We start from the raw sequence: 25,347 nt of genomic DNA, 5'->3' as shown, positions 1-25,347 counted from the left end.
CCCCCGCCGTGGGAGACATGCTTACACGCGCATGCCTTGCTCCCCCTGCTGGCACGTGGGCACGCATCGTTCCCGGGTCAGAATAGCACAGGGCTTCTGAACTCAGCAACCTGACCTGTGGGGCTGGACAATTTCTTCTTCTTTAAGTAATTCCAAGTGAGCATTGACTTTTATTTCAACCTGCCCCCCCACCCTGTTTTATCAAGGTTTAGCTGACCTGTAATATTATGTTAGTTTCAGGCTGCTCCCCCTTTGATAGGTTTCGATACTTGGATACATTGTACGCTGCGGACCCAGCAGTCTGGTTGACGTTGGTCAGCACAGAGTTACAGTGGTTTTCCTTGTGATGGGAGCTTTTCAGGTCTGCTCTCTCAGCAGCTTCCGAGTGTAGAGAACAGTGACGTTAGCTGTGGTCACCGTGCTCCCCCAGCACTCCTAGAGCTCGTAACTGGAAGTTTGTACCTTTGGCCACCTGCGCGCCGACCCCACCCCGCCTCCGGCACCCAGCGGCCTGCTCTGTTTTGGGGGTCGGTACTTTCGGATTTGGCCTGTAAGCGGCATCACTCGGTCTCTGACTTAGTTCACTTAGCACGGTGCCTGCAAGGTCCGTCCATGCTGTCCTAGTGGTGGGATTTCCTTCCTTCTTGTGTTGGGATCGTACTCCGTTGTGGGGCCGGACGGCTGTTTGTGGCGGGGGCTGCATGCTGTGTCGTAGGATGTCTACAGCCTCGCCGGCCTCCACCCCAGGCACCAGTCGCACCCCGAGCTGTGACCACCAGACTGTGTGCAGACCTTGGCCGGTGTCCCCTGGAGCACAGTGCAGTCCCCGGGTGGAGCCCGTGCAGGGGACACACCGAGCTGGGCTCAGGTACCGTCTTCGTGGCAGCTTGGGGCCTTCGTCCCCCTAGGTCGGTCACCCTGGGCTGGAGAACCTTCCTCCTGGACTCAGCCACGGGGGGGCCCCCACCCTGACTTCTGGTGACCGGCGAGCCCTCCGCCTGGGCCACTGTCACCTAAATGTGTCCTTCCCTGCTGCCCAGTTACCGAGCCCACAGCAGCTGCGTGCGTCAGCTCAGGAATGGAGCTTTTTCCTCATCACTGGGGCTCCTCTGACCCCTGGAGCTGGGGCAGGACCCCGCCTGTGCCCATCGGCCGTGCCCATCCCTGCCCAGCACAGGCTGCTCTGCCGTGATCCGTGATCACTGCTGACTCATGTGTCTCCGCAGTTTAACTTCTGACTGCAGCGTCAGTGCCTGAGACGCCAGGAGATGGGACATGGGCGGCGGGCGGGGGGGGGCATGGACAGCACACGTGGCTGGGACACGGAGGTAACACGTGGAGGGAACATGGAGGGCACATGTGTCTGTAGTTCCCTCCTTGGGCCAGCCTTTGGCCTGGACGTCCACCGGCCTGGCCTCGTCCCCAGCTGTTTCTGGATGATTCCACGGGGGAGAGCCGGCAGTAGGGGGAGGTGAGAAGGTCTGCTCTGGGCTGCTGTTCTTCCCACATGACGCCCTCTACCTGGTCTTGTTCCCTGGAACTGGTGTTTCCAGATCCTGGGCTTGCAGTGATGCTTCCTCCAGGGCGGACCGTGACCTGGCTTCTAAAACCGGACAGCACAGACCCCGAGTTATTTCCAGACGGAGGTCTGCGCCATTTCCCGTGGCCCTGCCTGCAGCTGGACGCCAGTGGCCGTCCCGGCTGGCTTCTTCCTCTCTGGCGGCCCCCATCTCTGCTCTCGGTGCCAGTGGCTCGCACCATTGAGCCCTGTGTGCCATTGGCTGTTGTCTGGGTTTGTTTTGTTGTTTGGACAGATAAACTCGAAACTGTCCTTATTTTCAAGCTTAACATGTGAAGCAGAGCTGTCGACACGTGGCAGCTCCCGGATCATATGGTCCGCGTCCAGGTCTGTCCTGGTCGTGGCTCACACTCCCCTAGAAAGCAGAACCTTCCCTGTCTTCTCTTTGCCCATATGTTTTTTGAAATTAGTGGACTTTGTTAGAGCAGTTTGACGTTTACAGGGAAGTGAGTGGAAAGGCTGGAGGCTCTGTGGGACTCCCCGATAACCACCGGCCCTCCTATTCCCAGCAACTCGCGTTAGTACGGCAGATTATTAGGCCGACCGGCCCCCGACCAGCCCGTCGTTACTCATCAGAGCCCGCAGGTCACTTTGGGGCCCACTCCTGGTTTTGTACATTCTGTGGGTTTTGACCAGCGGTCACGAGAGCTGTCCATCACCGTAGAGACAGAGAGTAGCTTCCCTGCGCTCGACATCGTCTGTGCTCACCTGTTCACCCTCCGTCCCTGCTAACGCGCGGCAACCGCTGATCTCTTTACCGTCTCCGTGGTGTTGCTTTTTCCAGCATGTTGTACGTCAGAATCACACAGCGTGTGGCCTTTTCAAATCGGCTTCCTTCACTGAGTAGGATGCGTCTCCGTTTCGTCCGTGACTTTCCGGCTGGGGAGCTCGGTTCTCTTTAGTGCCGAGCAGCCTTCCGTTGGACCATGGGTTATTTCTCCGTCCACCTGCCGAAGGACATCTTGGCTGCTTCCAGGTCTTGGCAGTCGTCAGAGAAGCTACTGTAAATCTGTGTGCGGGTTTTTTGTGTGTAGATGTAGCTAACGGTGATTGGACACGGGTTTCATTTTTAAACGCCAGAGTATTTACCGCTTGCAGAAAAGGGGATGGTTAAGATGGAAAGTTCTGAACCAAAGGCCACGTGCAGACCCGAGACCCCGTGGCAGGCCGTGCTGTCAGACCCTCGCTGCCCCACTCTAGCACTCTGTTCTCAGTGTCTTCAGAGTTTTCACCCCCTCCCCAAATCGGGCGAGAAGACACTGTTCTGGCCGAGGGACGGGAAAATGGGGACCACCCACGAGGAGTGACATGAGCAAGGTGAACAGTGGGACGGACGTTCCTGGAAGCGAGCTAAGCCATGGGCTAGTCCCACCACGGTGCCGTGGGGCAGCGCTCGCTGTGTGCGGAGGGGATCGCAAGCGAGAATATTGACACACGCTCAGCCGAGAAGCAAACACGCATCTTCGCTTCAGTCTCTGTGCAACATGGAGCGTCAGGGACCCATTTGCCTGCCGCCTGAAGCCGACACATGGAGAAGCCGAGACACGTCTGAAACAACTGTCCCTGTGGGACGGCGACCATGGGAGGTGAGTGCCACCAGGTGGCAGCCCAGGGAGGCGCCCCAGCCACGGAGAGTCCGAGACACGGCGGTGTGGGGTGCTCGGTCCACGACGGTACCCACCAGCACTGTGTGTTTCGTGTCTCACGTGTGGAGCGGTGTCCCCAGTGGGGTCTCCGGAAAGGTCCTGTCGTGTTAGCAGCAAACGGAAACTCAGGTTTCCGAAACAATATCTTCTCTTTGTTTTGGAGCCCCAGGGACGACCCGTAGTTGGCTGTCACAGGCTGCGTGCAGACAACAGGCAGTGTGACCGACCTGTCCCCAGTCTCCTGGGATGGCGGGGTTTTCACACTGCAAGTCCCACGTTCGGGAATCCCCTCGGTCCCAGACACGCTGGCACAGCCGGTCACCCGATGCGTGACCAGGGCGCTTAATAATCACAGCTGTAGTTACATGAGGACCGGTTAGGGTCCAGTGCTGTGTCAAGGGCATGGGAATTCTCGTTTCCCTCCCTTCTCGTACGTCCTGTGAAGCTGGCCCCCTGTGCGGCCAGTGTCCTCTGCAAGCAGAGGAGGCCAAGCCTGGACTTATTGCCCTGCAATTGCAGGGTCCGTGCTCTCACCCCCGGGGGAGGGAAGTGGGTCTGTCTCCTCACCTGCGTGCCTGGCGGGACATGGCCGGGACCCTGGCTGGTGGAGGGTCTGTGGCCCCTGAGCGGGTCCCCTCCCCGTCCTGAGATGGAAGCAGGAGCTGCAGCCCCGGGCAGTCCGAGTGGGAGGGCAGAGCTGGCTCGCCCCCTCTCCTACCCCGACGTTGCACGGTTGTCCTGTCCGCTCTGACGTTGTGGCTGTTCCGGTGTTCAGCGGCTCCACACTGAGGTGGGTGACATTCAAAGCCGCTTGGTGAGAAAGCAGACTTCTTCCCCCTCCTCCCCCCATGCAGACAATTGAAGGCAGCCTGCCTCCCATGTGCAGGGAACGCCATGTTCAGACGTGGGCCGCATCGCTGTGCTCGGGCTGCGGGGTTCTCGGACGCTTCTGGGCTGCATGCAGGGGGCCCGAGGTTGGGGAAGCAGCCCCTTCGGCTGAGGGATGATGAACTCTCCGTGGACGGCCTGTCAGCGAGAACACAGCACCCTGTGATCACAGCCGACCGTCTGGTGCCTAGTCGAGTGGAATTTTAATAAGCAATGGCAGAAGTCGTAGGAAGACGTAAAGCCTCGCCCACCGGGGTCTCAGGGCGCATCTCCTGCTTTGGTGGGAAGCTCTGGGACAAGACGCGTGGTGTTCTGAGCCCCGAGGAAGGAAATAAAACCAATAATCTGAGCAAAAATTAGTTTGGTGCGTGTATTTCACACTGGGTTCCCAAACTTGCACGAAGCCCGGGCACAACAAAGGCGGGTGTGAATAAAGCCAGCGACGTCTTTCAACTCTTGAAACGTATTGAGAAGGAAAACAGAATTCCCGTTGATTGGGTGGATTTCGCTGGGCACCTGTGATGTGTCTGGACTTTGCTTACGAGATCCGATTGCGAAGTGGGTTTCTAGGGGGCGAGAGCTCTCAGCTTGTCAGGCTGCTGTTTGTCATCTGTGCCGAGATGTGCCCGGTGCCGCCCTGTGTCGCGGCAGCCTGGCTCCCGGGAGTCCCTCCCGGCTCCCACGCGGCCCAATTAGCAGCTTTCGCGGACAGTCTGGATGCCAGTACACTGAGCAGTGCCCCCTCCGAGCGTTGGCTTTGAGAACAGAAGGGGCTTCTTGGATGCAGATGACGACCAGTGGTCCGTACGCGCCTGGCTCACCGTAGCCCCTGTGTGAAATCCCGGAACCAAATTCTCCAGAAATCATTGTACTGCGTCAACAGGAGGGGGGCAATTCTAGCCGACACGGTTCTGGAACCTCGTAAATGTCAGTGTGCAGAGGGTCGGAGATGCACAGATGGAGTCTGTGGCACGGAGGGGTCGGGGTACATTGGGCTGGTCAGACGCACTTCCTGGTCCAGAGAGACCTGTCTGGAAATGGGAGCTCAGGTGGATACCCACTTAGGGTCATGTTTTGGCAAGGGTTCTAGGTGACTCCTCAGGTCCATGCAGCCGAGGAAAATGCAGCACTGTCCAGCAAGTAAGGAATTGGGGTGAGCTCAGGGATGGGGGCCCGCAGGAGGGGGTCTTGGCATTGGGACATCCACCAGGGCTGGCCAGAGGGAGAGGAGGTCAGTGTGGGCACTCCTCACAGTGACCCACATCGTGACGTGCACACACGGCCACGGGCAAAGGCACTGAGGTCGGGAGCATCTCCTTGGGGGGCCAGCCAGGGATGGGTCCGCAGCAGGATTGTCACCTCAAACCATCACCTGCAGCACGAGCCTTGGAGAGGCCCCTTTAATACCTACGGACGAGCAACGATGATGTTAGGGCAGTTTTAGATTTACAGAATTGTTATGACAGTATTCCAGAATGTTCCACCTGTACCTCGTAGCCCATTTGCCCTGATTCTTGTCTTAGACCCAGAGCAGGGTGTGTTTGGTAATTAATGAACCAGTCTGGATAGGTTGCTATTAACTAAAGTGCATGCTTTTTTCATGGTTCATTTGCAGCTAGTTAATGTCCCTTTTCTGCCCCAGGAGCCCTCATGGCACGTAGCGGTCTTGTCTCTGTAGGACCCTCTTTGTTGTGACCGTTTCTAGGGCTCTCCTTGTTTTTGCTCACCTCGGCCGTTTTGGGAGCTGGTCAGGCATTTTGTGAAATGTCCCCCTTATTGGGATTTATCTGGTGTGTGCGTCACGGTCAGACTGGGCTGCGGGTTTGGGAGGAGGACCCCAGGGTGAGGCGCCCTTTCCACCCCATCGAGTCCGGGCTCGTGCTCCGCACTTGACTCGTCCCCGTGATACTGGCCTTGCTCACCTGGCTGGGGTGCATGTCAGGTCCCGGCTGTACGGTCCCTCTCTTTTCCCCTTTACGGACTGTCCTTTTTGGAAGGAAGCCACTGAGCACAGCCCAGAGCTAATGCGGTGGTTACGCTTCTACGTCCTGGAGGACAGAGTACCCACACATGTGACAGAATTCCCTACGGAGGTTTGTCTTTCTCCCCCATTCATTCATTTACCCTCAGTTAATTCTGTCAGTATGGACTAATGGGTATTTAATTCGTAATCTGGGTCAGGACCCAACACTACATTTCACTGCTCCCACCACTCTAGCCGTGGGCACTGGGAGCTCGTTCAGTAGGCTCCTCAGCCCCTTGGACAGACCCCATCAGTGCAGGTCATTCGTTTTTGACTCCTTGCTTACTTTCCGGTACTAGAAGGTGAACCCAGCTTCGTCCTGTGTATTTCCTGCCCGGACACAGCGCCCGCCAGTCGTCCTGGAGCCTGGTTCCTCTAAATGGACAGTGGTTGTAGGAACCAAGATCTGGGTGCTGGGCGTGCTCACTGCTGCTGGGCTGCACTTGCTTCCGGAACAACAGACTCTGTGTGTGTGTGTGTGTGTGTGTGTGTGTGTGTGCGCGCGCGTGTGTGTGTGTGTGTGCTAACTCGTGCATACGTGCATATCTACAAATGCTTCTGTGTGTACCATCCGTATGTGTATCCAGTTCAACATGAGTGCACACCGATGTCTCCAGTCCGATCCACGGCCACACAGATCAGCGCGGTCCCTTCCCGGGCTAATCCATCACTCCCCACCGATAGACACCTGCTGCTACTCTGTGCCGTCTGTTTATCTAATTGTTCAATCCCAGGATCCGTACATAGTGGTTTCACGATTGGTGACCTGCACGCACGACGGAGGCCGCTTTCTGAGCCGATAGAGCACAGTGCTTATGGGGGCTCTCTTCGCCTTTTGTCTTGCAGACCACGCACTTCTGGAAGGCACTTAATTCCCCACTCCCTCTGGCAAGGCTGTTCTTCCATTTGTAATACAGTTTGAGTCTCCTGTCACATTCTGCATTCCAAACCAGGATCCCGCAGTCTCCTCAATGAATTTTTAAACTTCATTTAAAAATGTGCGTGCATTGAGTTTCACTCGTGTGCTGTGGAGTTTATGATTTTCACAGATGTTGGATTCTTGTTTTTACTGCACAGGGTCATACAGAATTGTTTCATCACCTAACACGGTCTTCTGTGCTTTTTACCCATTCCACCCTGCCCCTCTCTGGAGCCCCTGGGACCAGCGATCTGTTTACTTCCTGCATAGTTTTGTCTTTTCTGGAATGTAAGATAATTGGAATCAAGCAGTGTGGCTTTTTCAGACGGGCTTCTTTTTCTTTCTTTCTTTCTTTCTTTTTTTTTTTTTTTAAATAATTTATTTTATTTATTTATGGGGGGGGGGGGAGAGGGAGAGGGACCAGTAGAGTCTATGCTGAGTGTGGAGCCCAATGTGGGGCTTGATCTCAAAACCCCGAAGCCACGACCTGAGGCGAAATCAGGAGTCGGCCTCTCAACTGCGTGAGCCCCCCGGGCGCCCCTGCACTGGGTTCTTTCGTTTAGCAGGAGGTAGTCGAGATTTAGCCATATTATTTTGTGGCTTGATAGCGCTTTTCTCTTTCTCACTGAACAGTGGTCCACTCTGTGGATGGCCCGGGTGTGTGTGTCCATCCCATGGAAGGGCGTCTTGGTTGTCTGCGGGTCGGGGCTGTTTTGAATAAAGCTGCTGCGGCATGTGGTGTGGACGTAAGTTTTCACAGCAGCTGGGTGAATACCAAGGAGGGCAATTGCTGGAAGATATGGTAAAACACTTTTGTGGTCTGTAAGAAGCTGCCAAACTACCCTCGGAGGCTGGGCGCCGTTTTGCCTTCCCGCCGGAGCGGGTGGGGGCTCCTGGTGCTGCCCGTCCCCGCCACAAGGGGGTGCCGTCCGCGATCTGCGTTTTATCCGTTCTAGTAGGTTTGTAGGGCTCTCCTCGTTCTGAGGCTTGCGTATGTGCTTGCTCAAAAGGTCCCATCCTTTTCCAATTCCTGATCTGGTAGGTTCTGTATGTCTGCGTCAGACCACGTGAGTCCACGTGAGTCTCCCTTGGGAGAGAATCCCCGGCCACACACCCCCGTCTGGAGCAAGAACCACCCACGTTTAATGTTCTGACCTTGAAGCAATTCCCACATGCTTCCTGCCTTCACGGGCCTCTGTGGATGGTGTCATCCTCGCGGGGAGCCGGGAACCCGGCTGCAGGGCTGTAGCTGGTGCTGTCGGAAGCCCTGCCTGTGGGGTTCCCCAGACCAGGTCTGCCAGCTCTCCCCGAACCGGCCTCACCTCCTGCTGGCAACAGAGGGTTTTTTTCTGGAATAGGAGGCCCAGTTCTTTTTCTGGCTTCTCCACACCTGCCTCCCTCCTGTGTGTTTCCTGTCATCGAAGATTTCCTCCCACGAAAGTGAGTCGTGTCCGCTTCTGTTCACAAACCTGTATGGCCAGCACCTGCGTGGGACCGTCTCCCCTCCGCACGTGGTCGCCCGAGCCAGCATCTGGGAGAACAGGAGGAGGACGGTCGTGATTCTTCCATTCGTGGGAAGCGGCAGGAAGCACAAGAACGATGCCCACCCCACCCCCAGCCCCTGGTTCATGGGCTCCTGTGAGAAGCAGTTGCCAGAACGTTCAGAGGGGCTGACCGTTTGGGGAAAACTGCCACCACCCTCCATACTTGCTTCCTGGCATCAAAGGCATGTGGGTCGTGGACAAGTGTCATGTGCTCACCTGGGAACCTGTCACGAGAAGGTGTCCTCCTCGTCGAGGCCCGTGCACCAGGGAAGACGTTATAGATCTGGTTCTCTTCATGGTGGGGCTGGGCTGTTAATCTGATATCAGAGTGGACTGGAAGATCTGTGCTTTTGCATAGTTTAACCCCGAAACATTGAATGTGGACTAACGCTGGACGCGCTGGTGTGTCCCAACAGGAGCCGTCCATCCTGCAAAGGGACTGTCAGGCCCACGGCCCCCGCCTGCCCCACTGTCTGTGGTAACAGGGCAGTGAGGAGCCCGGGCCCCGTGCGCTCTGCAGGCAGGTGCTGGGACAGGAGCGCTGAGCTTGCGCCCCTGCTTGGCGACCGCACGAGCGCGTACATGACCCATCAGCAGGTACGGCACGTGGCATGGTTGCTGGGGACGTGTGTAGTCAGAGGTCCTTAACCTGGAGGCCGCGCCAGTCCTTTCATTATACAGAGGAGGTCCAGATGGCCCAGCAGGCAGGGCGGAAACACCAAACCTTGTCTTCCTTTTAAAAACATTAGTCTGTGTCTGTTTGGTAGCATGTTCAATGCTAGTACCATAAGGCATGTATAATTTTTTTATTAAAAACATTAAGATATAGCTTACATATAACTCCGTATTTTGTAAGGCTGTATTGAGATGCATTTCACATACCACCAGATTTAGCCGTTAGAAGTGTACGATTCAGTGGTTCTTAAATACATGCTCGGGGCTGTACCATCGCCGCTGTCTTTAGGTCACCCAGACAGGAGACCCTGTGCCCATCTGCGGTCACGCCGCCTCCCCCTCCCCAGCCCCCGGCAGCCACCCGTCTGCTTCCCGTGCCTGCGGGTTTGCCTCTTCTGGGCGTTGGGGAGACGGAGGCGCCCGTGACGAGGTCCCTTGTGACTGGTTTCTCTCACTCAGCATCATGGTGTCAGTGTCTGTTTAGGTGGGAGCATGTGATGGTGCTGTGTCCCTTTTCGTGGCCAAGTGACTTTCCATTTAATGGGCCACTTTTGTTTATCCACTCGTCAGTCGGGGCTGCTTGGGTTGTTCACACTTCATGGCTGCTGTGGACATTCTTGTGCGGAGCGTGTGGACGCGTGTTTTTATCCTTCACGTGCACGTACCCAGGGGACCGCTGGCCTCAGGGTAACCCATGTTGAACCTTTGGAGAAGCTGCCAGATTGTTTTTCAGCGGGGCCGCACCCTTTGGCATCCCACCCACGGTGCGCGGGAGGCCCATGTCCTCCACGGCCTTGCCGGTGCTTCTGGTCACCCCTCTTGTTTCTTACAGCTATCTTAGCGTGAAGTCACACCTCCCTGGGGCTGTATTTGCATTTCCCTAATGACCGTGATACCCAGCATCTTTTCATGTCCCATTTCGATTGGGTTATTTGTCTGTTCTTGTTGGCTTGTGAAAGTTCTTTATATATTCTGGGTACAAATCCGTACTCAGATACATGGTTTGCAAATACCTTCTCCCACTCTGTGGGTCGTCTTTTCACTTCCTTGATGGTGTCTTTTGATGCACAGAAGTTTTTAATTTTATAAAGTCCAGTCTGTTTCTTTTATGTTGCTTGTGCTTTCGTGTCCTATTTTTTTAAATTAAAATAAAACTCACGCCTAACTCGGGGTTACAAAGATTCACCCTGTGTTCTTTCCTACAATTGTACAGCTGTAGCTCTTCCATTTAGGAGCCAGGCTGAGTGACGTTTTGTCTATGGCGTGAGGTAGGGCTCCCACGTGGAAATCCAGTTGTCCCAGCACCATTTGTTAAACACACAACGACTTTCCCCGCAGTCATGTATGATTTGTAAATAAAGTGATAAACCCACATGAGGGACAACACCGTTCTTCTGGGTTTGCTTGTTGACTCATCAGGTGCCTATTGGGTGGGAGAACTGTGCTCTGGGCCCATGTAGACTCGATGTCTATTTGTGACCTGGGACTCTCGCTAAAATGTCATTCTAATTGTGCAGATCTGGGCTGGGGCCAGAGATTTTGCCTTTTCTTTTCTTCCCTTCCCTTCCCTTCCCTTTTCATGAGATTTTCCCATTTCTTTTTTTTTTTTAAAGATTCTGTTTATTTATTTATTTGAGAGAGCGAGCATGTGAGAGAGAGAGCATGAGGGGGAGTGTCAGGCAGAGGGAGAAGCAGGCTCCCCACTGAATGGGGAGCCCAATGTGGGGCTCGATCCCAGGACCCTGGGATATGCCCTGAGCCGGAGGCAGATGCTTCACCGCTGCGCCACCAGGCGCCCCGAGCTTCTGCATTTCTAACCAGCTCCTGGGTCACGCCCGTGCCGCTCGTCCGGGGAACGCATTGGAGTTAGCAGGTGTTCAGAGCACTGGTTCCCATGTTGAAGACGACGTAAGGAGGTTTTACCAGTCCTCACACTGGTGGGTCATACCCATGCTGAGTAAAGCAGTATCTGGGGGTGGGACCAGGTGGTGCCGCTGTGCAGTCAGGTCTGCGAACCCACGTTCTCCGCCAAGCACGTCCTGTGGACCCCTGGCCTGTTAGCGGTGCAGGTTCTCAGCTGCTCCCGTCCATGGAATCACTGCTGGGAATGAAGTCCACGTTCTTTGTATTACCCAGTTCTCTGGAGGATTCTTAACCCATGCCCAAGTCTGAGAACCATAGATCTAGGTAATGAGGAAGGAGTCCCTGAATCTCCTCTCTCTGGTCCCTGGGGATTTGGGGGTGTGGCCTCAGAGATGGGGACGAGCACACCGTGGTGCTGTAGGGAGGCTTCTTGCCGTTGAGGCTGTGACGTTTGGGGACATGTCAGATTTCTGCTGACCCGGAGGAGAGAAGGGCCGGGGATAGGGCAGGGGTGCAGCCCTACCTCTCTGGCTTTGCTTCCACTTCTCGGGTGTCCCCGTCAATGGAGACATCCCCATCGTGTGGACTTTCAGAGTATTCCAGCTGGAGGCCACTTCTCCCCGGAAGGTTAGCAAACACAGCCCCAAATGGCTTTTTCTGAAGCTCCTGGTCAGGAGTGTTTCCTGGGTCATCGTCCTCAGGTCGCCTGTTGGATGGCGAAATCTCCGTCTGACACTGAAGGGTGTGTCATGGTTTAGAGAGACGTTCTCATAGAATGGGTCACTTTAGGAAAGTGAGCTCAATGTGATCAAAGGCAGAAGGCTGACTCCACTGGGACATTGTCCCTTCTAGGTCCTGTGAAGGGGTCTGTCTCCGTGTAAAGCGGTGCAGCGAGTCTCACCTGAGCCGCCATAGACCCTGTTGCTCCTTGTGCCGGCGGGAGCTTTGTCATTGTGAAGCACCTTCAGAGCCGTGGCTCCCTGCCGCCCCTCACTGTGGGCTGGGCAGGCTGGTCTTTGCAGCACGGAAGGGGAACCAGGCCCTGTGGGGTTCAAGGTGTCCGTCCAAGTCACAGCCGAGCCCAGACTGGAGTCGGAGGTTCCGGATGCAAAACCAGGCTTTTCCCACTTGTGACGGTTTGCATGAGGCATGCGGGCCTAGGGATGGGGTGTGAGATGTCTCAATTGTGGAGACTTTAATAATGAGTTTTATATTAGAAAGAAACACGAAGATAATTGAATGTAGTTTGTGCCCCCTCTGTCACTTGTGAGCCCAAATATTCATCTTCTGTTTTACTCATTTTTGTCTATACGTCTGTGTGATCTCCATCTCCATCCCCTTCTGCCCATCTTTTCACTCACCCATCTCTTTCTCTCTTCCTTTCTCCCTCCCTCTGTCGCTCCTTCCCTATACCTACCCACCCACCCAACCATCTATCCATCTACTTCTCCATCAACCTGTCCATCTGCCCATCTGTCCATCTATCCATCCACCCATCTACCCACCCATCCGTCCATCTGTTTGTCTGTCCATCCATCCATCCACTTAGCCACCCATCCATCCATCCACCCACATTCCCATCGATCCATCCATCCATCTATCCACTGACCCACCCACCCATCCCTCCATCCGTTTATCTGTCTGACCATCCATCCATCCACCTACCCACCCATTCTTCCATCCACCCACATTCCCATCCATCCATCCATCCATCCATCCATCCATCCATCCATCCATTCATCTGTCTGTCCACCCATCCATCCTACCTACCACCCATCCATCTATCTATCCATTTATCTACCCATCCATCCATCCATCCATCCATCCAGCCATCCATCTATCCACCCATCCATTCATGCACCCATCCATCCATTGACTCATCCATCCAGCCATCTATCTATCTATCTATCTATCTATCCATCCATCCACCCATTCATTCACCATCCATCCATCCACCCACCCAGCCATCTGTCCGTGCACTCATCTAACCATCTGTCCATCCATCCACTTATCCAAGCATCTACCCACCCCCTCATCCAGCGATCTATTTTCCTATTTATTTATCCATCTTATAAAAGCTCAAGGACCTGTACCTTATTGTCCACCTGGGGCGGCCGCAGTCCCCAGTGCAGGGCAGAGCACTTAGTAGGTGTGTGAATATTTGTTTCCTTTGTTTCACATTCTAGGAGAATCACGACTGTCTCTTGCTGAGAAAGTCACGTGGGACTATGCCAGTCCAAGTGGTGGTGGGGGTGGGAATGCTAACAAGTATTGGCTTCATAGTTCATTTTAGAAATTGCTTTTTTTATTATTGTAGAATAATAAAATCATTGCACAGGCTTGTAAAAATACAGAAGAAAGCCATAACGAAGAGAGCAATATTTATGTCTGGCAGTGCTCTGGCTGCCAGGTCCCCGAGGGCGCTCCTGGGGTGGGCACCATCCAGCACAGGACACGTGCATGTGGGCCTCACAAATCCCCGTGAGGTGTGGGTCATGCTTTTACCCTCGTCTTGCAGGGGAGGAGACAGGCCAGAGGGCTTTGGAGACCTGCTCAGGTCGTCCAGGCTTCCAGGAGCAGAGCTGGGTTTTGCTTCCGGCAGTCCCCATTTCTCCAGGAGGAGCTGCTCACTCACACGTGTGGTTTCCGAGGTCTTTCTGTGGCGCTTGGATGCTCCCAGGAGCTCCCAGGGGCCCTGGGCGCACACACTCCAGCCTGCAGCGCGTGGAGCCCCCACACCTCTCCCTGCCCCCACGTCTGGACAGAGTGGAAGCCAGTAGCCGGCGTCCTTGCGCTGTGCTTCCAGGTCCCCCCACCCCTCACCCCTACAGACCCTCCTGCCAGTACCTTTTGCGCTCGGTCGGTCCTTTCCCGGAGCCCAAATGCCGCCGGGCTGCGTCTAGGCGAGAGCGTGTTACGGGAGCAAGTCCGTCTGAAAAGATGAGAGCAGTTTTACTCTCTCTCTTGAGAGAGCCTGGGGCCATTTTGAGGTTGTACGTGTTGCGGTTCCAGTATTTATTGAAACTGAAGTCATTTCAAGATGCGAACACTGAGGAACGTTTTCCGAGGATCGTGGTGCAGGTGCGCGCAGGCCCCGAGCTCGCTGAGGCGCGGGCACGTGGTCGTCAGTCCCACAGACATGCAGGCCCCTGACGGCCGCTCGTGTGCAGGTGCTGGGTGAGATCTTCTCGGGGTGGTTCCCTCGGCCCCACAGGGGGTCTCATGGACACCTCCTTCCTGCAGGGTGTGTAAGCTGGGGGACTCTCCTGACCTCACCAGGGTGGGTCCTGGACAGGGTTGAACGTGGCGAGTCTGCAATGCGTCATTCGGGCCAGGCTGTTTGAGAAAGGCACCGTTTGTCGTGGGTGCCGTCCGAGGGCTGAAGGTCCCCGACAAGTACATAAGACACCTGCCATTAACGGGGTGCCTAGTACTCTTTACCCTCATATCTACTCAGTGGCCCTTACGTGCCCCGCGCCATCCCAGGGCGTGGCTCTGCCGAAGGGGTCTAGTCTGGAGTCAGAGGTATGACCCCAGCCGGGGTTCCGGTTGCGCTGGCCACGGGTGGACAGCCAAATCAGCAAGAAGAATCCCAATGGTTTTGAGGGTTGACCTTGCCCCAGATGTGCATTAGGCCTAATTGACCTTATACATGGGGGGCCGGCTTCTGGAAGTTGCTGCAAGAAATCTGACTTTGAGGCGTAGATGCTGGTGGCTCCTGACGACCGGGCCTTCCACGCCCTTCACCTGCCCCCCGAGGAAGAGCCCTCCCTGATACCGTCAGACACCTGTGGCTGGGATGCCGGGGGGGCCGAGGCGGTGAAGCCCCAACAGCTCCCTCTCCCCTCTCTAGCGGGAGGGGGTCTCTCTCCAAGTTTGCGTCTGTCTGCACATCTGCCCTGTTTCCATGTCTCTCCCCCACGTGGAGCTCCTGGCCTGCTCCATGCTGTCTGGACCCCGACACCCCTGCACCTCACAGTGACACATCCAGGTGTGGGGGGTGTCCCCTAGCAAGTTTAAAGAGCCCTCAGAGCAGTGCTCACTTAAGGGTAAAGAAGCCCGGGGATTAGGGCTAGTGGGGGTGGCGGAGCTGAATTCATGATGCGGTTGCCCTTCCTGGGGACAGCCGGGGACGTGACCGAGGTGAGGTCCAAAGGGAATTCAGCCCCAGGTCAGAGGCCCCGGTTCTTTTATTCTCAAAATGTGCTTGAAGTCAGAACGACTCATTATCAGCCAGGGGTGTCTCTGGTCCTGGGGACGTGCACGTTGTCACATCGCTCTTGGCACTTTTCTAGGTTATAGCCTCTCTGATTAAGCACATCAGGGCAGCGCGCCGTGCTCGGCAGTGGTGATGGCGGGCACTCGGGGAGACTGAGGGGGACAGAAGGTGGATTGAACTAAATACTGACCTCCCCATCACAGCCAGCGACAGACTGGTCCGGAGTGGGCCGCACAGGGCAGCGGGGGGCCCTTGCCAACGTTGTCCCCGTGGGTCGGGCTCCATCACCCCGTCCCAGGGCTTCTGCCCCGGCCCTCCTGCCAGTCGTTGATCGCGCTGTCCCCGTTCAGGTCTCTGCCCGTCCAGACCCAGACCTCCACAGGGTGCACACGCCATGTCTCCCCTACCTTTGTGTGCCTGCAGCCTGAGTCCGGGCGTCCTCCGAGATGCCCATGAACGTCATGACTTTGAGATGGAGAAAGGTGGGCATCCGCCTTTCAGACCTTTAACTGCTGCCCTAGTGGGTCACTGCTGTGTCCTGAGAGCAAGAGCATGAGGCAGCGTCTCAGACCCACTGCCCACAAAGTGATAACGTGGAAACTGTCTCTGCCCCCGTTTTGATTTGCATGTGACCCTGAGTGTCACTACCATTGTCACCATTGAGGCTGTGCTAACTGCGTGGATCCCGGGGCTAACAGGTGGGTGGTAGCCCCAAATACCCTGGGTCGGTTCTTCAAGCTCACTCTCAGACTTGGCCCTTGACTTCATGAGCCGTGTGCCTTGGCCGTCTCCTCCCTCTGCGGGTTCTGAACTGCGTGTGTTGGGTCCCGCAGAGACCCCGCTGACCCTAGCTGCTCAGCTGGACGACCCTGCGGAGATGATCAAAGCTCTCAGAAACGGCGGGGCTCACCTGGACTTCCGCGCCAGAGATGGGATGACGGCCCTGCACAAAGCTGCCCGAGCCAGGAACCAAGTAGCCCTGAAGGTACATTCCGGAGCCCGTCTCACCCGGGGTGGGGGGGCCTCCCTCTCTGCTCCCTGGCATCCACACCGGTTCCCTGTTTCCATCCCATGACGGCCACCTGAGCTGACCCTGAATTGTGTTCCCACCTGGGGTTTGGACGTTTAGTCGGGACCCCTGACCCTCTCTTCTTGGGATTTTTAGAATTTGGTAATTTATTAAAGGTCATCTGTCTCTCTGGTTCGGTCAGAGGCTTGTGTTTTCAGCCAGGAAGGGCAGTGCTGAAAGCCTCGCCCCCCACATCCCCCAGGATGAGACTGCAAACCCAGCCCGTGGGCCCTGAGCCAGCCTCACTGCTGCCACCAGCCCCCCATCCCCGGTTCTCTGGAAGCCCTTCTGGGGGTGCTTTCACCCCTCATGCTCCCCCATGGACCTCTGCGTGCTTTGCCGGCCCTCGGCTTTGCCGAGCCCTGGCGGGGAGGGAGGGGGACCCACTGTTAGGGGCTGGCCCCCAAGAGGATGCTTCTCTCGGAACTCACGGATTTCTCCAGCTCACATCAGCTGCACTTTGTCCGCTGGCTTCGTCTGAAATCCAGCGTTTGAGACAGCGCTCCCTGGTTTTGCCGCGCTCAGCGTGCACAACGAGAGGGCTTTAGGCTGTGTTTTTAGGTTGTATAGTACACTGTTTCCCTTCTCTGCAAAGGCCGCCCTCACTTTGTTGCTCTCCGCCGGTGCTGGGTGGGGGGTGGTCAGCAGGGCGCAGCCGGTCCCTGCCTGCCCCCGGCGCATGTCTGCAGAGCGTCTCCTGACCTCCCGGATGTACGCACGTTCTGCACGCCCAGCGCCACGTGCTGTCTCAGGGCCAGAAACCTCACCGTCTGAAGTTGGCACCTGCTGAACTCTGGGAGGCCTGGGAAACGTGCCGGAACCAAGGGCCTGCTCCGCCTTGGCCCGCAGGAGAGTGACCCTCGTGCTTTGTTCTTGACTCACTTCCTGCAGAATGGGTCATGAGGCCCATGTTTGGTGTTTTCGTTTTCTAGACCCTTTTGGAGCTGGGAGCATCCCCTGATTACAAAGACAGCTACGGCCTCACCCCGCTGTACCACACCGCGATCGTCGGGGGGGACCCCTACTGCTGCGAGCTGCTGCTCCATGAGCACGCCGCCGTGTGCTGCAGGGACGAGAACGGCTGGCACGAGATCCACCAGGTGCGCTCNNNNGCTGCTCGCCACCTGTCCGACCCCTGTCCGACCCTGGCGCACCCCTCAACCCCCCGCAGCTCGCGCCCGCCCCCCAGCAGTTTGTTCCGCCCACGCGGTTTCCAAAACATTTGGATTTGCTGTCGGCATTTAAAAACCGGGGTATGTACCTAGAGATACACACGTCTGATCTCTGCAGAGACATCGGCAAGTTAGGCAAGCCTCTTGCATTTCTGTAGGGCAGGAATCATCTGCAATTGTGGGTGAACACGCCCTTCATAGGAGCTGGGAGCTGTCCGTGCGTCGGGCATCTCGGGTGCCCCGATAGAGCTGGGCGCCAGGTGCTTTCTGCACACAGGTGACCCAGTGCGCTGCCTGATTTCTGACACAGGCGGCCCAGTGTGATGCCCGGTTTCCTTGCACAGGGCACAGGTTTCCCTGGTCCCACCTGGCACCCGTGGCATTAGGGGGTGTGTCAGCTGCAGACAGAGCCCACCTGATAGCTCAGATGAAGAGTCGTTACTGCACCCAGGGCGGGAGAGGAAGTTGTGGTCCCAGAAGCGGGGGCAGCCGAGGTACTAGAGGGGCTGCAGGCAGGAAGTGCCCTGGCCTCTCTCTTCTCCTGCCCTCCTGTTGGCTGAGCCATGTGTGAGCCAGCCAACCAGACAGCCCGGTGCTGCAGGTATCCAGGTCAGGGTCTCCGGGCAGAGGAGGGTGGACGGTGGGTCTGGGAGAGCAGGGCCCAGGAAGGCAAGGGGGAAAGGGCTGGAACAGGGGGAGGCTCTGAGCTGTCCTTTGGATGGGCAGTGACTCTTACCGCCTCTCAGGCCACCTGTCTATTTCCCTCTGCCACCGTGGCCTTACACAGTGGCCCGGTCTGGGCGGGTCACGCCCCCACCCACTGTGGTCAGAGGGCCGAGCGGTGCGAGGTGTCGCAGGCGGGCCGTGCGGGGCTGGCAGGTCCGCCCCACTTGGCCTTCTGCGTGCCGGGTCAGCCCTGACTCCTCAGCACCCCTGCAGCCTGGAGAGGCATCCAGTTCCATCTGCCGGGTGAACTGGGGTTCCAGAAGCTGCTCCTGGCAGCCCCCAGCCCACACCCCGCGTGGGACCCTCAGAGGAGTCAGTAGCGATGATGCCCTGGGGTCTCCGTTTGTTCACCCATAAGTGGGTGTCAGCAGGGCCCGTGGGAAGGAGCTCATGTCAGCGCAGTGCTGAGCCTCCCCTCTGCTCATCCTGCCTTGTTCTCCCTCCGCCCCCGCAGCTGCACGTCTCAGTGCTTTTGGGTTGTTCCAGAGGCGTTTCCTGGCCTGTCCCAAACCCCGTAGAAAATGTAGTTTTACATTTTACAGTGAGGCCAACCAATGAGGAGTCAGCTGCCGTTGGAAAGATGGTGTGTTACTCACAGGTCCTGGGAGGAGGGGCAGACGTGCCATGGGGCCACATGGGAAGCTGGGTCAAGAGGCAGCAGGAGCCGGGGGGGAAATGGGGCCAAGAGCCTTCACTGGTTTCTGCAGGACGGAACAGGTGGGGCAGGATGAACAGGCCGAGGCTTGGCTAGTCTGGATAACCTCGGGGGCTCTGGGGCACTGGCGCTGTCCCTGGCTGTCTGGTCTGACCAGGGCAGGTGGGCCGTGGCCCTGAGCAAGAGCCCAGTAAGGCGGGGGGGGGGGGGGGGGGGGCGAGGGCTCTGTGTGGGCCAGTTTGCATCTGAGAGTTGCCCTCTGGGCCAGTCCTGTGCGGTCAGATGGGCTTGTCTGGGGAGGGGCAGACCTCACGGCATCAGCAAGGCCACAGATGCCAGGACAACAGAAATACAGAAGATGGGAACATGAAGTTGCTAGAACTTGAACCCGGCGGCAGGTCCCCAACTTTGCAGAGTTCTCCGAGCCGGGTTCTCCGTCCTTTTGCTCCTCGCCAGCCGGAGGCCTGCCACCAAAGTCCCTTTCGTCTCTGGCACATGTGACAGTCTGGTCCCTGGCCGCCCCGAGATGAAGCATGAGTGTGTTGGGTGGGGGGCGGGGGGTCCTGGCAGTCACTTCCTGCAAGGTGGGCTCCAGCTGTGATTTCTGGTCCCCGTGTGTGCTGGGTTCCATCCCTGAGACCCCGAGCATGGATTCTGAGTGCACAGGCACTGAAGCCACCAGACCTCGGTCCCAGGGCCCCAGCCCCCTGGTGCTGAGTTTGAGTTTGGAGGCGGGGGTGGGGGGTGCTCCCAGGACTGAGCATCCTGCTTCCCACCCATCAGGATCGTGCACTGCCCTCCAGTGGTGGGTTTCTTTTCCACAATGTCCTGGGACACCAGTTCCCCCCCACTAGAGGTTATCTGGCTGAAGTCCCTGCCTCCTGAGCTGCGTCGACTGCCGTGGCCGAGATTGGCCGTGAGGTGGTGGGTGCGGGCGCTAAGCCAAGAACAGCAGACCAGGCCGTCCTCCTCCGAGATTCTCAGCACCCGGTGGGCTCCCACGCCTTCCTGATCGGCTTTATTGGCTCCATCTTTCACACCCTGGAGCAGCCCCAACAGACACCTGCTGGTCTCCATGACTCAGACGAGGTAACGGGCCCAGAGAGGGGGAGTAACCTGCCCCAGGCCACGGGCCAAGCTGTTTCCTGAGCTAAGTCCACTCCCAGCCCATCTCGCCACCACATCCAGGCGCCACCCCGGATGCGACAGACGTTGGGGGCAGGAGGAAACAGATGAGGCAGGTTTTGCACAGAGCTAGTGGGAGAAGCACCTTGGAGTTCTGGGACCTGAGGTTCTGCATTTGAAGTCTGTCTCTCTGCCTTGCGTCCTGGAGTGGGGATGGCTCCTTCCCAGCCGCCTGGCTCCGCGCCCTTGGAGGGATCCTGCACGCCCACAGCCAGGCCTGCTCACGGGTCCTGCCGTGGTTCTGTCTGTTTCCCACCAAGGCCAAGGCCGGGTGCTGAACTGCCCAGGGAGGCCATTCTCATCCCGCACCTGCCACGCAGCTCCTGGGCACGCCCGCCCCCTGCAGGCCGACTCCGGAAGCGCGCGTTTTCCTACACAGCTTAGAGTTGTTATGCAGATTACCCTAACTGCTCCACACGGACGTAGTGGGAAGTTCGCAGAAGCAGAGAGGAGACGGTGAAAACCACCCAAACGCATTCCCACAACCCAAGACAACAAGGAAGGGGGGATGGCTCCCGTCTTCCTGTGCGTCTTCCCTGCACCCTGCCCCAGCCTGTGAACTGTGGACTGCGGGATTCCGGATAGGTTACCGGAGGCTGCGGGCTCTGGAGAGCGGGGCTGCTCGGAGGAGGAGCCAGCCCGGGTTCCCACGCGCCTTCACGCAGGCCCTGCTGTGTGACTGGCTCCGGGGGACCTCCGCCGTCCCTCCGAGTTCCTCTGACTCTCTCAGCCTCCGGAGGGGGCTTCCCTCGTCCCCCTGTCAGTCCCGGTACTCTGCCTGGGAGTTAGCCACGCCCCTTCAGGCTCCTCCTCGCCCGGCCACGCCCCCACCTTCCTCCTGACCACGCCTCGCCTCCATCACCCTCCTCCTTGCCCGGTCACGCCCCCTCGCCGATCTCCTCGCCTGGCCACGCCCCCATCAGCCCCCTCCTCTCCCAGCCACGCCCCCGTCAGCCTCCTAGCCCGGTCACGCCCCCGCCACGCTCACATTTGCCTGGCCACGCCCTCATCATGGTCCTCCACGTCCAGCCCGCCCTCGTCACTGTTGTCCGCGTCATCATCATCATCATCATCATCATCATCATAATCATCACGTGTCCATTGTCACAAGGAAATAATATGTGACAGTCCGGGGGCACGTAACCACTTTCCTCACAGGCCTTGCTATAATCTCATCTGATTTCCTCAACAGTTCCTTTAAGGACAGCTTGTCGTTCATCTTAATTTTGTATTGGTTGCTGTTTATTATCATTTTAAAGCAGGAGTTTTAAAAGAAATTTAACAATTTTTTAAAGATTTTATTTATTTATTTGAGGGAGAGAGAGCACAAGCAGGGGGAGCAGGAGAAGGAGAAGCAGGCTCCCTGCTGAGCAGGGAGCCCAATGCGGGCTCGATCCCAGGACCCTGGGATCATGACCTGAGCTGAAGGCAGGCGCTTCACCAACTGAGCCACCCAGGTGCCCCAGAAATTTAACAATTTATGGTCATGGCTCCCCTCCCTCACCAGGCTCATCCTCACTTTCCCTCAGCTGTCTTCTCCAGGTCCTTGGAATTTTCCCCGAGCCCCTGTGGTCAGTGCCTGGAGTACCAGGTCTGTTTGGGTGGGTGCTGTCACGGGTTCCCAGCCACGCAGGGGGGCTCTGCCCCCACGCATCACACGCGCTCCTGAATATGGGTTGGCTGAAGGAGTTAGCATTTAGATGCCATTGACTCTGGTCTTCCTTTAAGTCGGGGTCTCCCTAATGCACTGGGATGCCCCCCATGTCCAGGGAAGCCTGGAACTCGCGGGAGCACGGGTGTGAACAGGGAGCCCCCCGCAAGGAGTGGCCAGTTCGAACCAGAACAGGTAGGAGGCTTCATACAGAGTGGGGCATCCGAGCCTGGCTGCCGTGATGGGCAGATGCTGTCTCAGGTCAGGGAAGGTGGTGTCGCCGGCCTCACGGGGTGGGGCTGTCACAATGAGCCTGGGGATGGCATGCTCCGCCGCTAGGTGGAGGGATCAGAGCTTGACAGCATGCCTGCTTAGCCCACGCGGTTTCCCCAGCTCCCATTCCACACTGCGAGTGGCCAAGCCCCTGGGGCCCCAGCGGTTGGAGCTGCAGGAAGGTGCCTCACCTTGCTTTGGGGGTCTGCCCCATACTGACCTGGGGCATCAGGTCCGTATCGCATGCCCCTGCCCAGGTGAGCAAGGATTCCTTCAGAGAAGTAATCGACGCATCCTTTTGCCGTGGGCCTGCAGAGGGATTGAGGCCCACCAAGCAGTTGTCTTTCCGACCAGCCCTGATTCTTGGGGCTAAGAGGAGATGAGGTGCTGGGAGGGGAGGGGAGGGTGAGGACCCCAGGCCGGGGTGGCAGGGGCACCACCACCTCTCCGTGGTTAGAGCCATGTTCTACCCTAGTGATGCCAGTGAAGTCTGCAAGAGACGTCTTATGTCCAGAAATCACGGTATAAAAGCAGTGGGTGCCATAGGGAAAGGGGCAGCTGTCATAGATGTCAAAATACATCTTTCCTTTTGGAATTCTCAGCATGGCACCTACTGTATGTCATCATTTCAGGCTGAAACTTAGAGACGAGTTGATCTGAGCCGACCGTGTTGGTTTGTTAGGGTAGTTGTAACGAAGTCCCACACACAGGAGGCACATACAGTAGAGGTCCACTGTCTCCTGGTCCTGGAGGCCAACGCCCGAAATGCAGGTGTGGGCAGGGCGGGGTCCCCCTGAGGCCTCTCTCCTTGTGTGTGGACAGCCGTCCTCTTCCCGGGTCCTCCTGGGGTCGTCCCTCTGTGTGTCTGTGTCCTGACCCGCTCTTCTCGTAAGGAGCCTGGTCACACGGGATCAGGGCCCACCCTGATGACCTCATGGTACCTTAGTCACCTCTGTAAAGGCCCCTGTCCAGATTCGGTCATGTTCTGAGGTGCTGGGGGTCAGGGCTCCAACACAGGAATTTGGGGAACATAGTTCAGCTCCTAACCCTGGCCAACACAGAACTGGCCACTTTCGATCAACCTGCCGTCCACACACTCATTCGCCCGTTTCCCTGACTCCCCTTTGGGCTGGCAGCAAGACCACGACTGGCCTTTGAAAACCGTGGAACCCAGGGCCGTGGGGCAGCCAGTGGCTCGAGTCAAACAAGCCGCGTGTGCGTGTGTTTGGGCAAGACAGTGTCTCTGTCCTGCCCCGCACCTCACTTCCTGACCGGGAGAGGGCCGAAATGATGTCTTGTTTTCGAACCATTCGGTGAGGATGTCTCCCGCTCACATTATAAGCACATGCTGTATATGGGAGATATGCCTAAGCGTGGTGTGGATTGAAATAATTTTGCTGGTGGCACAGAACCAAGCAGACGCATTTGCTGTTCATCTGCAATGCAATGAACTCCACGTTGTTCCAAGTGCAGTGCACAGCCTGGGGCGCCTCTCCGCTTGCTGCCTTGTTAGGGTAGGAGCTGCGTCACCGCGGGTGTCCAGCAGGTGGCAGTAAAGCGCTGGAAGGAAGGCGCGCCCTTTTCCCCAATATCCACCGAGTTCTGTGGTTGGCTAGTGATGGGGTGGGTGTTTAGCAGAGCTGGAATGAGCCCCAGGACTCTTGGGGAAACTTCTCTAAATATGCACGCCCAGGAGACTTGCAGGCAGTAGGCATGGAGTGGAGCCCCCCCCCCCCCATGCATTTCCCAAAAAGCATTCATCAAGGTGGTTAAGATGCAGGAGGGTAAGCCGTGCTGTATGTCAGGTGTCAGCGCTCTGGCCTCTGGCTGCCTCTCAGAGGCCAGGAGCCACAACGCCCATTTCAAGGGCAAATGGTTAGCATAGCTTATCCTGGGGCTGGACAAATTTCTGACTTTGGTGAGCTTTGAGGTCTTTGTGTCAAACAAGGACTAGTTTCTCTAAACTGTAAAAGACTCTGTTGGTTTCAAACTCACAAAAGAGTTGCCGGAATATTAGAGAACCCCACGTACCTTCACTCAGAGACCACGTTCGAGTTTCGTCCATCGTCCCAATAATGTCCCTTATGCTGAAAGGATCCCGTCCGGGATCCCGCATGGAAGCTTTCCATTGGGGACTCCTGCGAAGATTACAGGGCAGTCAGTTTGGAGACTGCTTCTCAACTTGGGCTGGGTTGGTGTTTCTTCGCAATGAGGTCCGGGGTGTGCATTTTGGCAGGAATATCGTAGGAGTGATCGCGTAGGAATATTGCGTTCTTGGCATCCTGTGGGGGGGGGCACGTGGTGACCCTTGCCCATTACCGGTGACGTTCAGTCTGCTTGGCCAGGTGGAGTCTGCCAGGCTTCTCTCTTTCCTTCTGCAGTTAGGGTTTTGTGGGGTCTCTGAGGCTGTTCAGTCCCTTTCCTCATTCCCCATTCATGGACGGTCTTAGCATCCGTTGGTGTTTCTCACCTGCATTAGTGATCACTATCGTGGCCGCCAAATGGGGGGTTTGGACTCCCATCCTCTGGGGAGAGCTGGTGAGTCCAGGCTCCTTTGATTTAAGGAACAGAAATCTCAACTCAAACTGGTATAAGGGAAAATCAAAGTTCTGCCCAGGCTTTGTGTCCTGAGGAGTCCAGGCATGGCTGGAGCTCGGAGGGCCCTGTCACGGGCTGTGTGTGCGTCTGTCATTGGCTCCACCTCTGTCCTCCCTCCCTCCCTTTCTCTCCCCTGCACCCTTGTTCCTTTGTTGGGGGCCCCAGCAGCTCTGGAGTTCTGCAGGTTTTCCGCCGGCCGTCCTGGAAGAAATGGAGCTTTCTAGCAGTTCTGACCAGTGTTACAGTCTCAGGTCCTCATGGGATCCCCACACGCACCCCCAGCCTGTGGCCTGGTGCTGGTTGCAGAGACCCGTGGGCTGTGCCCGCAACAGCAATGGGGTGGGGCAGCCCCCCCGACCTCTGAGAGTGGGGCTGGGGGCCCCACAGGGAGCGCAGGCACTGTTGCCACGGGGGAGGAGGGCGGACAGGTAAAAGCAGCCATATCCGGGTAACCACCTGCTTCGTGAGCCTTCCTGCCGTGGGCCTCAGGGGCCACCCTCGGCCTGAGAAGTGTGGGTCAGGACCCGCTTCCTGGCCTTCCCGCCTCCCAACCACGTTGTCACCGCTCACAGGGACGGTGGCCCTCTCGCCTCCCATGCTGCCGATCGCTGGTCACACGCTGGCCTTCCCGAGGTGCGGGAAGTGGGGAAGATAGGGTGGGG

At 57.2% G+C, this 25,347-nt stretch overlaps 1 protein-coding gene across 1 annotated transcript in view; it reads left to right on the top strand.

The window, feature by feature from the left end:
- SHANK2 (SH3 and multiple ankyrin repeat domains 2) overlaps positions 1–25,347 on the top strand; it is a 472,550-nt gene that overhangs the window by 66,472 nt on the left and 380,731 nt on the right. The window contains exons 6-7 of the mRNA XM_040639603.1: positions 16,190–16,341; positions 17,358–17,525. Of these exons, the coding sequence (XP_040495537.1) occupies positions 16,190–16,341; positions 17,358–17,525 (320 nt within the window). The remainder of the gene's footprint in view (positions 1–16,189; positions 16,342–17,357; positions 17,526–25,347) is intronic.

Source organism: Ursus maritimus, unplaced genomic scaffold (assembly GCF_017311325.1).
Source record: "Ursus maritimus isolate PB19 unplaced genomic scaffold, ASM1731132v1 scaffold_23, whole genome shotgun sequence".
NCBI classification, from domain to species: Eukaryota; Metazoa; Chordata; class Mammalia; order Carnivora; family Ursidae; genus Ursus; species Ursus maritimus.
The sequence above is the reverse complement of the archived record's forward strand: the minus strand, read 5'-3'. Positions and strand labels throughout refer to the sequence as shown.